The 15,686-nt window shown below is 47.7% G+C and overlaps 1 protein-coding gene across 1 annotated transcript in view; it reads left to right on the forward strand.

Moving 5' to 3' along the window:
* The window catches only part of TGFBR1 (transforming growth factor beta receptor 1), a 74,635-nt gene that overhangs the window by 41,290 nt on the left and 17,659 nt on the right, over positions 1-15,686 (forward strand). Inside the window, exon 5 of the mRNA XM_024197574.3 lies at positions 6,194-6,361. Coding sequence (XP_024053342.1) covers positions 6,194-6,361 — 168 coding nt within the window. The remainder of the gene's footprint in view (positions 1-6,193; positions 6,362-15,686) is intronic.

Consider the following 15,686-nt stretch of genomic DNA (forward strand, 5'->3'; position numbering starts at 1 on the left):
TCTCTGAGAGGCAGGCGTCTCTGTCTGGGCAGGGAGGGTAAGCAGGGACACCACACCCCACAGGAGACGCACCTCCCCCCCATGCCTGTCCTGGTCCAGCTGCCCAGCAGGGGCTGGTACTCTGTCTCTCTGTGCTGTGGGGGTGCAGGGGATGTTTTTGGAGATGCCTCTGGCCTAGCCCCCTGCCCCCCACCATGCAGACAGCCATCCCACCAGCAGCCAGGTGCTGGCTCTCACAGCCACCTGGGGGGGTTTCCAGTCTCTTCCCTCCCCCCCCCCCCAACAAGAAAGACCACCTTTGAAATACACTTACCAGCTGCTGCTACTGGCTGCCTTTAGTTTGGTGAGAGGTTAGGTGCTGCTGCTGCAGAGCCAGAGAAAGCACACCTGCCACTGCCACAGTGCCACAAGGAGCAGGTAGGAGAAGGTGGGGCTGCACCTCACCGGTGGGGTCTCTTAGCTCAGCCCCTGCTTCAGGAGCAGTTCCCCTCGCTGATTGGCTGGTGGCCAAAACCCAGCTAAACAGCACTCCCCTAGCTACCCTACTGCCCGGCTTTTGAAAAACGTGCTGAGGGGAAGCAGCGGCTTCCCTTGCACCCCTCCAGCTACGTTACTGTCTCTGCAGTCCTCTCAATACTGCTGCTTGTTCCATTTCTATGGCCATAGCTCTAAAGAGGGCCTCCTGGCTTCAGCTCTCAGAATTTCCAAAGGAGGCCCACCTTGTGGTCGAAGACCTGCTTTTTGATGGCACTAAACTTTTCGCTGACAGCATGGATGAATCTCTGCACATGTTAAAGTACTCTAGGGCCACTTTGCATTCTCTGGGATCGATAAACCTACCCACAAAAGAAAGTTTAAGTTCGAGACGGCACAGAGATCTTGCCCTGCTCTATTTTCAAGCTCCCAGGGATCATGAACCCATATGCAAGAGACCGAGGTTTCAAAGGAGAAAACCACTCACTTCCAGACCTTGAACCTCACAACCTTCCACCTGTAAGCACCAATTTTGACACACTGATCAAGGTCCTGTGCTACCATAATCTTTTTATACCAACTACAATGGTTCACCTGTTTTTTCCTCCCTTAAGTAACTGCCTTTAACACTTGTGGCAAGCTTGGGAATTTATCGTTAGGGGCAAGTTGCATTTTTTGAAATCCTCTCCATGGGGTACTCATCTACTTCACTTCTCTTCCACCTGCCAACCATCTTGCCCTGTCCCTCTTCAGGGACCCCTCTCACATGCACCTTCTAAGACCGGAAATAGACTCTCTCCTATACTTGGGTGCTATAGAGCCAGTTCCCCGGCAGTATAGAAGGAAGGAGTTTTATTCCAGATACTTCCTGGTGCCAAAATAATGGCGATTGGAGGCCCATTCTAGATTTAAGGCTATTCAGCACCTTTGTGGAGGCACAAAAAATCGAAATGGTAACACTTGCAGGAATAATTCCATCACCGGAGCAAGGGTATTGGTTCTCAGCCCTCAACCTTCAGGACGTATATTTCCATATAACGATCCATCCATCTCACAAAAGGGTCATGATCTATTGTCGGTCAGTACAGGATGCTTCTTTTTGTCTTCTCATCTGCCCCAAGGGTCTCTTAGAAAGTTTTATCAATAGTAGAGGCACACCTTCACAGAGAGGAATTCTGGTATTCCCTTACCTAGATGATTGGCTTCTGAAAAGTTGTTCCAAGTAAAACACTTCACTAGCAACTTGCAAGGCCATAGACCTTCCTCAAACTGGGCCTACAGTTGGCTATTCAGAAATATCCACCTTGACCACTTTACGAAGGTTAGAATTAATAGGAGCTTAGCTCAGTTCAATAGCAGCAAGAGTCTGTCTCTCAGTGCATTGATTTGTGGCCCTATCTGACATGGTCAACACAATCCAGATCAGCCCTCAAACTTGGGTCAGGGACTGGCTTCAGCTGTTGGAACATAGCAGCTGGTGGTTCCATTATAGACCATGCAAGACTGCGACTACTTTGCCTTCAGAGGTGGTTCAGGACTGTTTAGTCGCTGAGCATGTAGTCTAAATGCACTGCTTTCCATACATCTGTGCAGGAGTCTTTTTTTTTTTTTTTTTTTCCCCCCACCATTCCCTGAAGAATGTTGTAACGATGGATGCATCCCTGTTAGATTGGGGAGCACATTTGGACACCCACACAGCCCAGGGCAGGTGGACCTCAAGAGGAAACTCTGTACATCAACCACCTAGAACTCAAGGCAGCCAATAGGTCAGTCTCCAATTTTTACCATTGAACAGGGCAAACACATAAAGGTCACGAAGGACAACATGTCATGCATATTCTATATCTGCTGACAAGGAGGGACTCTCTGCACCAAAGCTGTCAAGCTTTGGAATCGGTGCATATGCAATCAGATTGTCCTCACAGCCGCTTACCTTCCAGGAGCTTAGAATGTGACTGTGGATACAGTCAGCAGGCACTTCTCTCAAGAGCACAAGTGGAAGATGGATTCCATTGTGCTTCACCACATATTTTGGCAGTGGCGCACCATTCAGGATCCTCCTCTTCAACAAGTCCAACCTGTTTAATGAAAATACAGATGAACCTCTGCATTCCTTAAAACAGTGTGTAAAGACTGCACAAAAGTTTTTGTCTACAGCAAATTTTTCCTCGTGGTTTAGAGATAATAGACATCTCAAGAGTATGGTCTTCTGTTTTTAGTGAAGGACTAGAGAACTGGTGGAAGCTTTCTTGGCCATCTTTTGAAGGGTCATGGTGTCTGATTATTTCTAATATCTTTTCTACCAAACATTTGTGTAACGTTTAAGACTGGACCTCAACTGTCCCTGGTACCATAGACCAAGAGCTTTGTTGGCATTGATACTGGCATGAATATAGCAAGATCTGACTTCACTGTTTTCCGCTAGCAGAAATTGGTGGGTTTGACGCAGATGCAGCTCTCTCCTTTTTTCTCAATTTGAAGATTTTCTACTTTTAAAATCTCATAGAAAGCCAAAAACCTCTGGCCTCCCTTAATATCCGCAGAGGAGTCTAAGAATCTTGTAGACTTTGGTACCTTTCCTTGAGATTTCAGTTTTGTTCTTTGGAAACTGAATCCTTTCAAGGTCCTGTTCATCAGCATGTCTGAAAGACTAAGGACCTTCCTTTTCTTGCCTTTCTTTCCCTCTTACTTTGCTTTTTGAATTAAGATCAGGTATATTATACATATGTCATGTACAGAGTCCTTAGCACAAAGAATTTATACTCGGAAGGTAGTGCAGAGTATGGTTGCCATAATAGGAATATGTTGAGGAATGGTAGGGGTTTTTCTTTTTCTTTTCTTTTTAAGGAGAGAAAGGGGCTTGTTTTACAATAAGGATAAAGTTATCTGAATGACTCCCACTATTCAAAGTGGGTTTTTTGTTTTATTTTAAAAACATTAAGGAAGCCTATTCAATGGCAGGATTGCTTTGTCTGGTTTAAAAACAAGAAGTCTTGCAACTGACATGTTTCTGCTCTCTGGGTCAAAAGAAGAAAAAGTCCAGTGAAAGACTGAAGATTCAAGTTTCACATTCTGAATTCCCTTCATACTGTATCTTCTGTGTTTATTTTTTAATCTTTGAGGTTCCTGGTATTTGGTGTCCACTGATCTAAATCTGTGGCAAATTTGCACGTACCTAGTGCATGCCATCTCTAGGTCTGAGAAAAGTGAGTGTGCATTATCGCCATCTTGTAGAACTGTTTAGCCCACAGTCATGCAGCAAGCCAGTGGCAGTGATTAAAAAAAAAAAAAAAACAAGCAGGTTGCTTGGTTCCAAGTTCTGTGTTCTAATTTCTATGTGCTTTTGCCTTCTCAGAAAAGGGAATGCCATTTCTTAATCCTTTGATACTAATACATGTTGTCCCTTCATTGTCTGTAAACCCTTCTCCCTTCTAGAATAGGGGAGAGAAGTCCCAGGAATGTGGAATGTTAATTGTAAGAATGGCCTTTATTTTTTTTCCCCCTCAGCTCCCTTCCACTCATATTTTGCTGTTTATTTTTCTGTTTTTCCCCCCCCCCCCTTTTATGGAAATCTCAACTTGAGAATGGACAGAGTGGTCAGTAGAATCCAGAATCTTGTTATTTGCACTGGTGTTACTGTCTGGAGTGGATGTGGGAGGAGAAGACTAATCCGTATATAATGGCAGACTTGGGCCATGTGAGCCACCTGCCTCTCCTGAGATGAGAATCAGGCTTGTACACGTGTTCCCTCGTTGCAGGCAGAGGAAGTAGCCAAGAAAGCAGATCTTTGCTTGTTCTTTATAATTTGGAGATTTGTCTCCCAAAATGAGGCTGACTGTTGCTTACAACTGGAAGGAGGACAACTGGGATGAGCAAGGACTGAAGAAATTTGGCTAGCAGCTGAGCGCAGGGGAAGTTGGCAAGGTAGGGAGGCAGGGCCGGTACAAGGATATTTTGCACCCTAGGCAAAACTTCCACCTTGCGCCTCCCATCCCCACCCCTCCCCCCGGAGCATCGCTTATTATAAACTTGCAAAAATGATCACTACATAATATGGCATTGTTCATTAGAATTAATACATATTCGGCTTGAAAATTTATTAATTTCATTATTTAGACTACATATTTAATGAAAATAAATGAATAACCTGACAGGGTGTGGGGCTTGCTTGGGGCAGGGGTGTGTGGCAGGGGTTGGCTGGAGATGGGTGTGAGGGGCTGGCTGGCTTCGGGAAGGGCAGGGTATGCGGGGCTGGCTGGCTTTGGACACGGGGGTGCAGCAGGGGTTGGCTGGAGATCGGGGGGCTGGCTGGCTTTGGGCAGGGCAGGGGATGCGGAGCTGGGGTGCGGGGTTGGCTGGCTTCGGGCACGGGGGTGTGGGGCTGGCTGGCTTTGGGCACGGGGGTGCGGGGCTGGCTGGCTTCGGGCAGGGCAGGGGATGCAGGGTTGGCTGGAGACGGGGTGTGGGGCTGGCTGGCTTCGGGCACGGGGGTGCGGCAGGGGAAAGCAAAAAAAAAAAAGAAAAAAAAAAAGCCGGGATCGCGATCTTAAAAAAAGCCGCAATCGCGATCTGCGGCGGCAGTTCGGCTGGAGGTCCTTCACTCCCAGGCGGAGTGAGGGACCGTCCGCCGAATTGCCGCCGAATACCTGGAACTGCCGCCCCTGTCCGGAACGGCTGCCCCAAGCACCTGCTTGAGAAGCTGGTGCCTGGAGCTGGCCCTGGACGGGGGTGTGGGGCTGGCTGGCTTGGGGCATGGGGGTGCTGCAGGGGTTGGATGGAGGTGCGGGTGTGGGGCTGGCTGCAGGCAGGGCAGGGGGTGTGGGGCTGGCTGAGGGCAGGGTGGGTAGGTACCAGGGCCGTCCCTAGATATTCTTGGGCCCTACGCAGCCCCCCCCCCCCGTGTGGGGGGGTGCCCCAGGCCTCCGTGGGGGAGGCGGGAGCAGAGGGGGAGGCCCGGCTTCCGTGGGGGGGGGAACGGCTTCAATGGGGGGGCAGGCCTCTGGGGAGTCGGGGCTGGCTTGGGGGGCGGCAGGAACCACCCCCCAGCACTCACCGGCGGCGCGGCTGGGGCCGGGTCTCTGTACTTCTTGCTGCCGGTGAATGCAGCCCCGGCCTTTGTGCAGAGCTCAGGGGAGTGGGGGCAGGGCTGGGCCCTGGGGAAGAGACAGAGCAGCAGGGAGCAGCGCAGCGCCCCTGGCGGCCGGAGGAGGAATGACATCACTTCCCAGCCGGCCGGAGCTGATCAAAGAGGGTTACACATTTAGCAGGTGGCGGGTGAGCATCCCAGACATTTTGGGCACCGCTTTTTGGCGCCCTCAAATCTTGGCGCCCTAGGCGGCTGCCTAGTTTGCCTAGTGGATGCACCGGCACTGTAGGGAGGGGGTGTTATACAAAGGGAAAAAACTGAGGAAAAAAATTTTACTGTGCTTCTGGCAAGTTACTTTTTTGTTTGCCTATATCTATTTGTCTTGTCTTTTAGATTGTAAACTGTTTGGGTTAGGGACTGTCTTCTATGCTGTTTGTTCAGTGTCTAGCACAGAAGGCTCCAACACTTGTAGGAGGCCTTCAGGCACTGTTGGAATAAAAATAGAAAACATAATGATCTGATTACATGGAGCTCATTATAAAATGTAACTCCAACTTTTATAGTTGGTACGTTTAAAAAAAGCAATTTGGTTTGCTGGGCAACTTTATTTACATCTAATATCTTATTTTGCAGACAATGGTACATGGACTCAGCTCTGGTTGGTGTCAGATTATCATGAGCATGGATCACTCTTTGATTACCTAAACAGGTATACCGTTACTGTGGAAGGAATGATAAAGCTAGCTTTGTCCACTGCCAGTGGACTTGCACATCTTCACATGGAGATTGTTGGCACACAAGGTAACTTTATAAGGGTTGTGTCTCATGTGACCTTATTATCCTAAAAGGAAATGGGGCATTTGGAGACCTATTTCCATAGTGAAAATTATCAGGAGAATTATAGGAAAGATCTAGCAATTGAAGACCTTGTCCATATTTGAGTTTGTCTGCTGCTTGATATGGTATCATTTGAATTGTTGCACAAATGTGTAGTTATATTTGGTAATGGGATTAAGCTGAATGTGTATAGCCTCTTACACCTGCTGTGCAGGTATATCCATCTGCAAAAGTGGACAATTTCTTAAAATTGTAAATTAATCTGCAGATCATGTATTATCTGGCAACAAAATGTGACTAGTTTAATAGCTGTTTGAGTGGGGTGTTGCTTTTTTGTTTTTTTTAGATTTTTTTTTTTTAAGAATATCTAAAAGACCCTTATGTAGTATCCCGGTTCTTCTTAGATTGCTTGTATGTCTATATATTTCACTCTAAGTGCATGTACACCCAGTGCACCCAAGCTAGGGGCTTTTGGTCAGTAGTACCTGTTGGGACAGCTGTCCACCTCCCTCTGTTTGTTCTCACAACGCATGGTTGCAAGTTCCAGTGGTGCCTCAAAGCACAAGACGGGCAGCTGATATGCTCACTTTCTTCTGTGAATAGTGAGTTAGTATGTAGTTAGCCTTGACTTTTATAGTGTTTCCTTTGTTCTCCTTTTTAGACTTTTTTTTATTTCTGTTCCTGGAGTGATACTTGCTACCAAATAGTCATGCATAAGTCCCTGGGCTTTAAGAACTGTCTGTCTTGTAAGGAAGTCCTGCCTGTTAATGAGCATACTAGATGCCTTATCTGCCTAGGTGATGACCATGTTGTGGACAGATGTTTAGTTTTCCTATCTTTTTGTAAGAAGACTTCAAAATCAAGAGACTCCTGTCTCAGGGGTTACTCATGGAGAGGAATATATGCTTGACCACCAATCCAAGCCTTTCTTGGACAGATAAGTGAAGTGCATTGCCTCCTAGAAGTTCTCTGGCAGCTGTTTCTACTCAGCTGCTCCTTCACTGAAGCCCTCAACCTCTGACAGAGGGAGAAGAGGTACTGGTCTTTTGTCCTTGGGCCAGGCATTAAGGGCCCCAAGACATCCAGCTCTTCAGAGCTCAAGGGTAGTTCAAGATCCAGAAAGGATCCTCACACACCTGTTGGGGACTCCACCATTGTACCTCAGCTGAAATGGTACCCCAGAAGCTGTTTGGTACCAAGCTACCTTCAAGAGCACTACAGCATTGCTTGCCAGTACCATCTATATTGGCTCATTGGCATAGGTACTGATGAAGCAGGTACCTACTGTACTATCTACTCTTCAGGTACAAATGACCCCAGCACAGAAACCACTGGGTACCGTCAACGCCTCCAGCAATTATGGGAGCCAGAGACTTACTCTGTATGTTGGCACCAGACTTTCCTATGCAGGCCACTCAGACAGTGGCCTCAGTACTGGCAAAGCCAATCATATCTCTGAAACCTTCAAATATAAGGGCTCCAGGTACACCTACTGGCACCACATGAGCCTTACCAGGGGAGTATTTTTCCTGCAGAAGTTGCCCAAGAAAACCTTTAGACTGTTGATTAGATTACACACAACTGGGACTGGGTGAGTAGCTTTAACCATCAATGAAGGATTGTTGGACCATGCCAAGCTTCTCCGGCACAGACTTCAAAGAAAGTGGATTGTTGCCACCAGATGCCATTTCTTCAGTCATCCTGCTCCAGGTACTGTGGTGGTGGGAGCAGAAAACAAGAGGTCGAAGCAGGGACATTACAAATTACAAAAAGACTAGGAGCCAAAGAGGACTGATTCCTTTGGAAGGAAGACTTATTCTGCATCTAGCCTCCAAATGAGAATCACTAACTAACAGACTTTATTATTGAAATATGACTTTATTAGCTGGGCTTTACTGAACAGTGTATGGAGGAGGAGTTTAAAATCTATTGTCACTGAAGGCCAGCTAGTAGCCAGGACATGACTGCAGTCAGCTCTCAATGCAGCAGCTATAGCCTTCAGATCCATGGCAATTTTTACCATGCAGAGGTCTTTCTGTCTCCACACACAACATATACCAAAGGAAGCCCTAACCACTGTTGAGGGCCTGCCCTCTGGTGGGTGCCACCTCTTCAGCAAGAAGACTGAGGAGGCTTTACACGCCATAAAGAATTGAGAGCAACATTAAGGTTACTAAGAATGTATGCCTCAGCCCCAAAAGAAGGCAGTATAGGCCTCAATACCATTGACAGCCTAGCTTCCAGCCTAGGAAAGCTGATTCCTTGAAAGCAGGATAAGTTTCTACTAAGAAAGTCATAGGCTTCTGCATCAACAGGCTTTACCTATCAGGCTCCACCAACATCAAGGCAGCCAATTTGACTGCTTCAGCAAGAGCAGAGCTCTAGTCATTTTAATCTTCCCTATCTGTCTGATTTGAAAGCACCACACCCTACACAGTATTGCAGTAATATTTGTACAAAATATGCCTTGAGTTATTTTGAAAATTAAATACTTGCTAGTCAATATAATAAGGAAATGTATGTAGCAAAATTATATGCAGTTATGAATCCTGCCCCTTTCTTTCCCCCTGTGGTACAGTTAGCACATGTTCAAAAGCAGACAGAACTGCCTTAGCAAAAGTTGTTAAACAGATCTATCCTAAACAAAGGACTGTGTTTACCTCAATTACATATAGTAGTAAATAGGGTCCTCAAGACAGCTGTGGAAGGAGATGGCAGGAAACCAAACAATTTGCAATTGAGTAAACACAAATGTGTGACGAAAGAGAGCATGGAGCCTTGTTCACCACCAGATTCCATGTTGCCTTCCTCATTGGATAAACTTTACTTTGAGGGTTAACCTTCAGAAGAATCTACTTCACAGGTTCACTGAACTATAAACTTAAGGTTTTCTGCCCCTTTATCTCTTTGACCTAAGAAGAGACCTTTGGGCCTCTGGGAGAGAGCCTGATCGAGGAGCGGTTCAGTCACCATCCTGCTGGAAGACTGGGGGTGAAAAAGGCCATCTTAAATAAAGTCTTGAACCAAAACTTGCTAGATAAAGTTTTAGATGTAGATACATGTTTTCACTTTTATTTGCTGGTAACCATTTCTAAGTTACCTTCTACTTGAATTGACTTAAAAACCTATCTTCTGTTTTGTTTTTAATCTAAACCAATTCAGTGCTGCATTTAAACTGAACTGTTTGGTAGCTCCAATTCAAGTAACAAACTGTTGAATATTGACTCCTTTAAAAGGGCAATTAACCTTAATATCCCTCTGATTGTTCCAGTGCAGGGCTGGATTTTTCACTTTGTGGGAAAACTGGGCTGAGGAGTGTGTGGAGTCACCATACCAGTTGTTAACCAAGGGTGGTGGAAGCCAAGAGAAATCAGTAGTGTTACAGGCAGGCTTCAGGATCCAAAGCATTGGACCAGGTCTGCCCAAAACTTAGAGTCCATGTTTGTTGCTGGCTGTGGCCATCCCAGGTGGAGAGTCAGAGGGGCAAGGGATTGTGAGGCACTTGTAAATCCAAGAGGTGGCAACTCTTCACTGCTCTAGGTTGCACCCCAGAATGTGACTGTCCCCTTCTTTGGGGAATCTGTTGTACCTCAATGTCTGGAACTCCATAACCATTGATTGGTGGTTCCAGACAGTCTATGGCACTGGGATACACAATCCAATTTCAGTCCTTGCCCTACCTCACCCACCTTTCCCTTTCTTATTCAGGGACCATTTTCGTGAGATGGTACTGCTTTGAGATACAGTGTATTCTAGCTCTCAGAGCAGTAGAGATTGCTTTACAGCACGTGGGAAGGGGTTTCTACTCCTGATATTTTTTTCATACCCAAAAGGGGGACTGGTGGTGGGGGAGGGGTCTGAGGACTACCTTGCAACCAAGAAAATTGAACCTCTGGGCACAAGTTTGGGACTCCTGCATTTGGAACGACAGCACTATCAAAGCTTCATGTCGCTTGACGTGCAGAACATGGTGGTGGATCACCTCAGGAGGTATTTAGTTGAAAAACAAAGTAGGGCAGATATTCAACAAATAGGGGTTCCCCAACATAGATCTGTTTGCAACCAAGAAAACAAAATATAACTTCTGCTCCAGGGCCATCCAGAACCCAGGATCACTAACACATGTATTCCTATTTTCCTGTGATCTAGAAGTACTGTATGATTATTAGCGTTATCAGAAAGTTGAAACATAACTGACTGGAATGATTAATAGCCCTGGGATGGCCACGGCATTATTCATTCTTTGATCTTCTAACCCTATCACTACAACCTCCAATTACTTTATTGTTGCTCAAGGACAGTCTCTGAATCATGACTAAATTGTGCACTCTGATCTTCAGTCTCCATCTCAATGTGGATGGTGAGTGTCTAACTGCATTGGAGAGTGTGTGTTCACATAATGTCCAAAATGTCCTCACTAGCAGCAAGAGTCAAAAGTAGAACCACTTTAATAGTTAAGTGGGAAAAATGTGCCACTTGCACCCATCAGTCTCCAGTCAAGGTGCAGGTCCAAGTTATGTTAAAATAAGGCTGGAGGGTTTTTGTTTTTTGTTTTAATCTCACCTGACAGCCATCTCTTGCATTCACCCTCCTCTCCAGGCATGTTCAATATTCTCCCATCCCATGGTAAGAATATTTTTAAAAGGCCTCATAAGGGTTTACTCACTAACAGGAATCTCTTTCCTGGGACATTAATTTGATATTAGCAGGATTTATCACCTAAGACAGCTTTTCCAGTTGTAATAACAGTGGGAGAGCTGCAAGCTTCAATAGCAGGACCCCCCCCCGTTGCTGTTCAGGGCAAGTGTTCCTGTATTTCCCCTCCGTGGTCCACCAATGGCACCACTCTAAGCTCCCAGCTTATCAACGGTCACCGCTTGGATAGAGACCCATGTCACTCTCCCTCTTGACCAGGGCTTTTTCCCAGATGCTCAGTTTTCTGCATACACTGTAATATCCCCATAAGCCAGACTATGTGCTAGCACAGGCCTGCACAACTCGTAAAGTGGCGAGGGCCATATTACTCCAAAGAAAACAACTGAGGGCTGAAACCCCCGAGAGCCGCCAGCCCCCCCCAAAACCCCCCCCCCCCCCCCCCCCCACTGCGCCACCCGCCCCACGGAAACAACCCCCCCAGCGCTGCCGAAACAAACACACACACACACACACACACACACACCCCAGCGCCATCTGCCCTGCGGAAACAAACCCTCCCCCAGCGCCACCCCACCGAAACAGCAGTATTGAACCTCGGTAATTTGTTATAGCGGGCCCCTAAGGTAGTATAATTAAGGTAAAAGAAAAATGTCTTTTTGCCAGAAGTAGAATAAGATCTCTCTTCCCCCTCCCCCCCCCCCACTTTGTAATTAATTGCCCTGTTGAGTGAATAAGGAAGGTGTGGAAGGCAGGCACCTCCAGACAGCTGCATCCCTTGGAGAGGGGAGGGCAGGCTCTAGGATTTTTGCTGCCCCAAGCAAAAAAATTTTTGGCTACCCTCCCCCCCCCCTTTTTTTGTGCCCCTCTGCCCCCGGCCCTGCCCCAACTCCACCCCTTCCGAACCCCTTCCCCAAATCCCCAGCCCCGCCTCCTCCCCCGGTGTGCCGCATTTCCCCCCCACCATTGCTTCCTGTGGGCCCCCCGTGACCTCCCGCCCTAGCTCACCTCCGCTCCGCCTGCTCCCCGGGTGTGCTGCCGCTCTGCTTCTCCCCACTCCCTCTCAGGCGAGGAGGGCGGAGAAGTGGAGCAGCGGTGCGTTCAGGGGAGCAGGCGGAGCGGAGGTGAGCTAGGGTGGGAGGGCGCAGGAAGTAACAGGGAGGGGTAGAGGAACCACTCCCTGCTCCAGCTCACCTCCAGTCCACTGCCGCCGCCTCCCCTGAGTGCCCGCCGCTCGACTTCTCCCTCCCTCCCAGCCTTGCTGCGCGAAATAGCGGTTTCGCGTGTGGCAAGCCTGGGAGGGAAGGGGGAGAAGCGGAGCAGTGGTGCGTTCAGGGGAGCAGGCGGAGCAGAGGTGAGCTAGGGTGGGGGGCACAGGGAGGAACCGGGGGGGGGTAGAGGAACCACTCCCTGCTCCAGCTCACCTCCGCCCCACCACCGCCGCCGCCTCTCCCAAGTGCCCCGCCGCTCAGCTTGCATGAAACAGCTGTTTCGCGTGTGGCAAGCCTGGGAGGGAGAGGGGAGAAGCAGAGTGGCGGTGGCGCACTCAGGGGAGCAGGCAGAGCGGAGGCAAGCTGGGGTGGCGGGGGCACTTTTTCCCCATGCCCCGGAGTTGGCGCCTATGATGGCTGGCGCCAGAATGCCACCCCTAGAAATGTGCTGCCCCAAACACCTGCTTGTTTTGCTGGTGCCTGGAGTTGGCCCTGGGAGAGGGGATGGGAGCCAGACCAGATCAGTAGAACAGGTCAGCCACCGATTCGCTGCTCGCCTCCTCAACCCCCCTCCCCTGGCTCGCCTACTCCCTCCCCGCCACTGCCCGCCCGCCCGCCTACTCCCCCCCCCTCCTTCACCTGCCGCTTGCCTACCCCCCCCCCCCCCCCCCGTGGGCTGCACAGTGAGCCCACCTACTCAACCCCCGCGGGCTGCACAGTGAGCCCACGCGGGCCGCATGTTATGCAGGCCTGTGCTAGCATCTGCACTCTGTTTTCTCTTCAAAAGCTATGAACAGCTGTAATTACCACCCAGCACTTTCTAAGCAAACACATTCATTCCACATAAAAGCTTTGCAGAGAAACTCTCTCTCTTCCTCCCCCCCCAACCTCCTCCCCTCCAACCCTATACACATGATAAAATAGCTTGCCAGCGATCATCCCTGTACCCTCACCCCCTGCAACTCCATCGAGGGCTTGGATCAGTGTCAGTCCTTCCAATCCTTCTGCAAGGATTGCTTCCCCTCCTTCTGGGACAGAACTTTCTGTCCATTTGTTGGATCAGAAAGAAGGCCCTGAGTCGTTTAAACTCAAGATATTTATCCAAGAGTCCTTTCCTTGTCTGGTCTCTGGAGAATCCAGTTTGAGCTAGTGCATGTGAACCTGTCCAGGTGATGGTACTTCTCTGGAGGTGTTACAAAGTGAATGAATTTGACTAATCTCACCCTCTGCTGTTCTTAGTTCTTGCAGGAGCTGTAGTCACCCTCCGCCATGGAATTACATATAATCTATGGCCCACAATGATACATAAACTTACTTAGTAAGATCTCTCAAAAATATTGTGGGAAATTTTCATGTCACATGCCCATATACAGTGTGTGTTTTTTTTAATAAGAATAAGGTCTCATTAAGGCCTCACCCCAAATTCTTATCAAAAGTGGTCTTGAATTCCACCTAAACCAGTGTCAAATTTACCAATGTTCTTCCAAAACCACATGCTTTCAGGGATGATAGCTGCACTCACTGGATAGTTGTAGGGCATTTTCTTTTTATATAGACTGGAGAAAACTGATAGATCCTCACTAAGACTCTTTGTAGCTTATGCAGAGAGAATGAGAAGCCAGACAGTAACATCATAAAGAATTTCCAGCTGGATCACTGCCTTCATCAGGATTTGTTATGACCTAGCAAAGGTGACACCACCAGCAAGGATTACTGTGCAGTCTTCTAGGGCTCAAGCTACTTCCATGGCTTTTCTTAGCAATGATCAAGTCAAAGACTTTTGTAAAGCAACAGCTCAGTCTTTGGTACATGTTTGCTCAACATTATGCCATCATTGAAGCATCCAGAGCTGATGCAAACTTTGGTAAGACAGTTCAAATAGATTCTGATTTTCCGCCACCAAAGGTGTACTGGTTGGGGGAGGCATCTACAGTGGAATACATGTACAAACGCTCAAAGAAATGGTTACTTACCTGTAAAGTAGTTATGGTTCAAGATGTGTTGTGTACCCACATTCTATGACACACACACACTACATTGCTGCTACTGTAGTCTAGTATCCTCAAGATTCCAGTGCAAAGGAACTGGATGGGGAGAATTGTTGAGGTGACCCTGCCCTTTATTCTTTCAACTAGAGGCATGAGGACACTCAGGGTTCATGCACCTCCCCAATGGATACTGCTGACCAAAATTCTTCAGCTCAAGTGCACTGGGTGCATGCTAACCTTCAGTGAGTGGAATAAAACCAATAAAGTGTTCAAAAATGTCGATACCATATGTAACAGATCTGAGTGGAATTTTCTCATAACAAAAATCTTTTTTTTTTAATATGGCAAAATGCTACAGGCCTGTGACTCAAGTCTCAAAACATAAGAGTTTACTTTAAAATGTTCTTTATTTTGAGAGAGATTAGCTGCAGTACCTACTTGTCAGAAAAACAAGACAAGAAAAAATAGTTACTCTGGAAACACTTTTTTTTCTTTTTATCTGGAGAAAGAATATCCTTAACAGTAAAAGGAGCTGATTTTTCAGTATTTCGTAAGAAGTTGGATTTTTCATAAATCCTAGAACATTCTTCAAATATTTTATTGAACACAGATTGTGGCTTATGTCTTGTATCCTAAGGAAAACACAAAATCCTGAAATTATATTTCAGACTGGTCTCAATTTCTTTTCACTCCTAATTAAGATTTCCATTATAAGTGTTGTGTGTGTGTATAACACATTCCATAAGTGGAGAAAAGAAAAAGTATCTTCATAAGATAATAGCAGAGTAGTGTGGCTTTGGTGTCAGGAAAGTTGCTCAACACTGATTTCTTCCTCTACAGCAGTGGTGGGCAATCTGTGGCCTGCAGGCCGCACGCAGCCCATCAGGGTAATCTGCTGGCGGGCCGTGAGACAATTTGTTTACATTGACTGTCTGCAGCTCCCAGTGGCCACGGTTCATCATGCCCGGCCAATGGGAGCTGTGGGAAGTGGTGGCCAGCACGTACCTGTGGCCCGCGCCACTTCCTGTGGCTCCCATTGGCTGGGAACAGCAAATTGCGGCCACTGGAAGCTGCGGGCGCCCATGCCGGTGGACAGTCAATGTAAACAAACTGTCTCACGGCCCGCCAGCAGATTACCCTGATGGGCTGTGTGTGGTCCACGGTCCGCAGGTTACCTACCACTGCTCTACAGACACTGTCTGAGCTATAAGGGCTTATCTACACAGGGAGACTCAGGAAAGTTTTCTCCAGGGTAGATTGGCAGTAGCCCTGGAGGTTTTTCGCCTTCCTCCGCAGCATAGGGCAGGGGTCGCAAGCTGGAAGATTCTCCGCAACTTGAAGTCTTTAGATCACGATCTGGAGACTTCAACAGCAGAGTTAAGGGAAAGTGGGGGGGTCAACATTTATGGCCTGCATCATGCGGGAGGTCAGACTAGA

This window comes from Terrapene carolina, unplaced genomic scaffold (assembly GCF_002925995.2).
Source record: "Terrapene carolina triunguis isolate 2854851 unplaced genomic scaffold, T_m_triunguis-2.0 Scaffold229, whole genome shotgun sequence".
Taxonomy (NCBI): domain Eukaryota; kingdom Metazoa; phylum Chordata; order Testudines; family Emydidae; genus Terrapene; species Terrapene triunguis.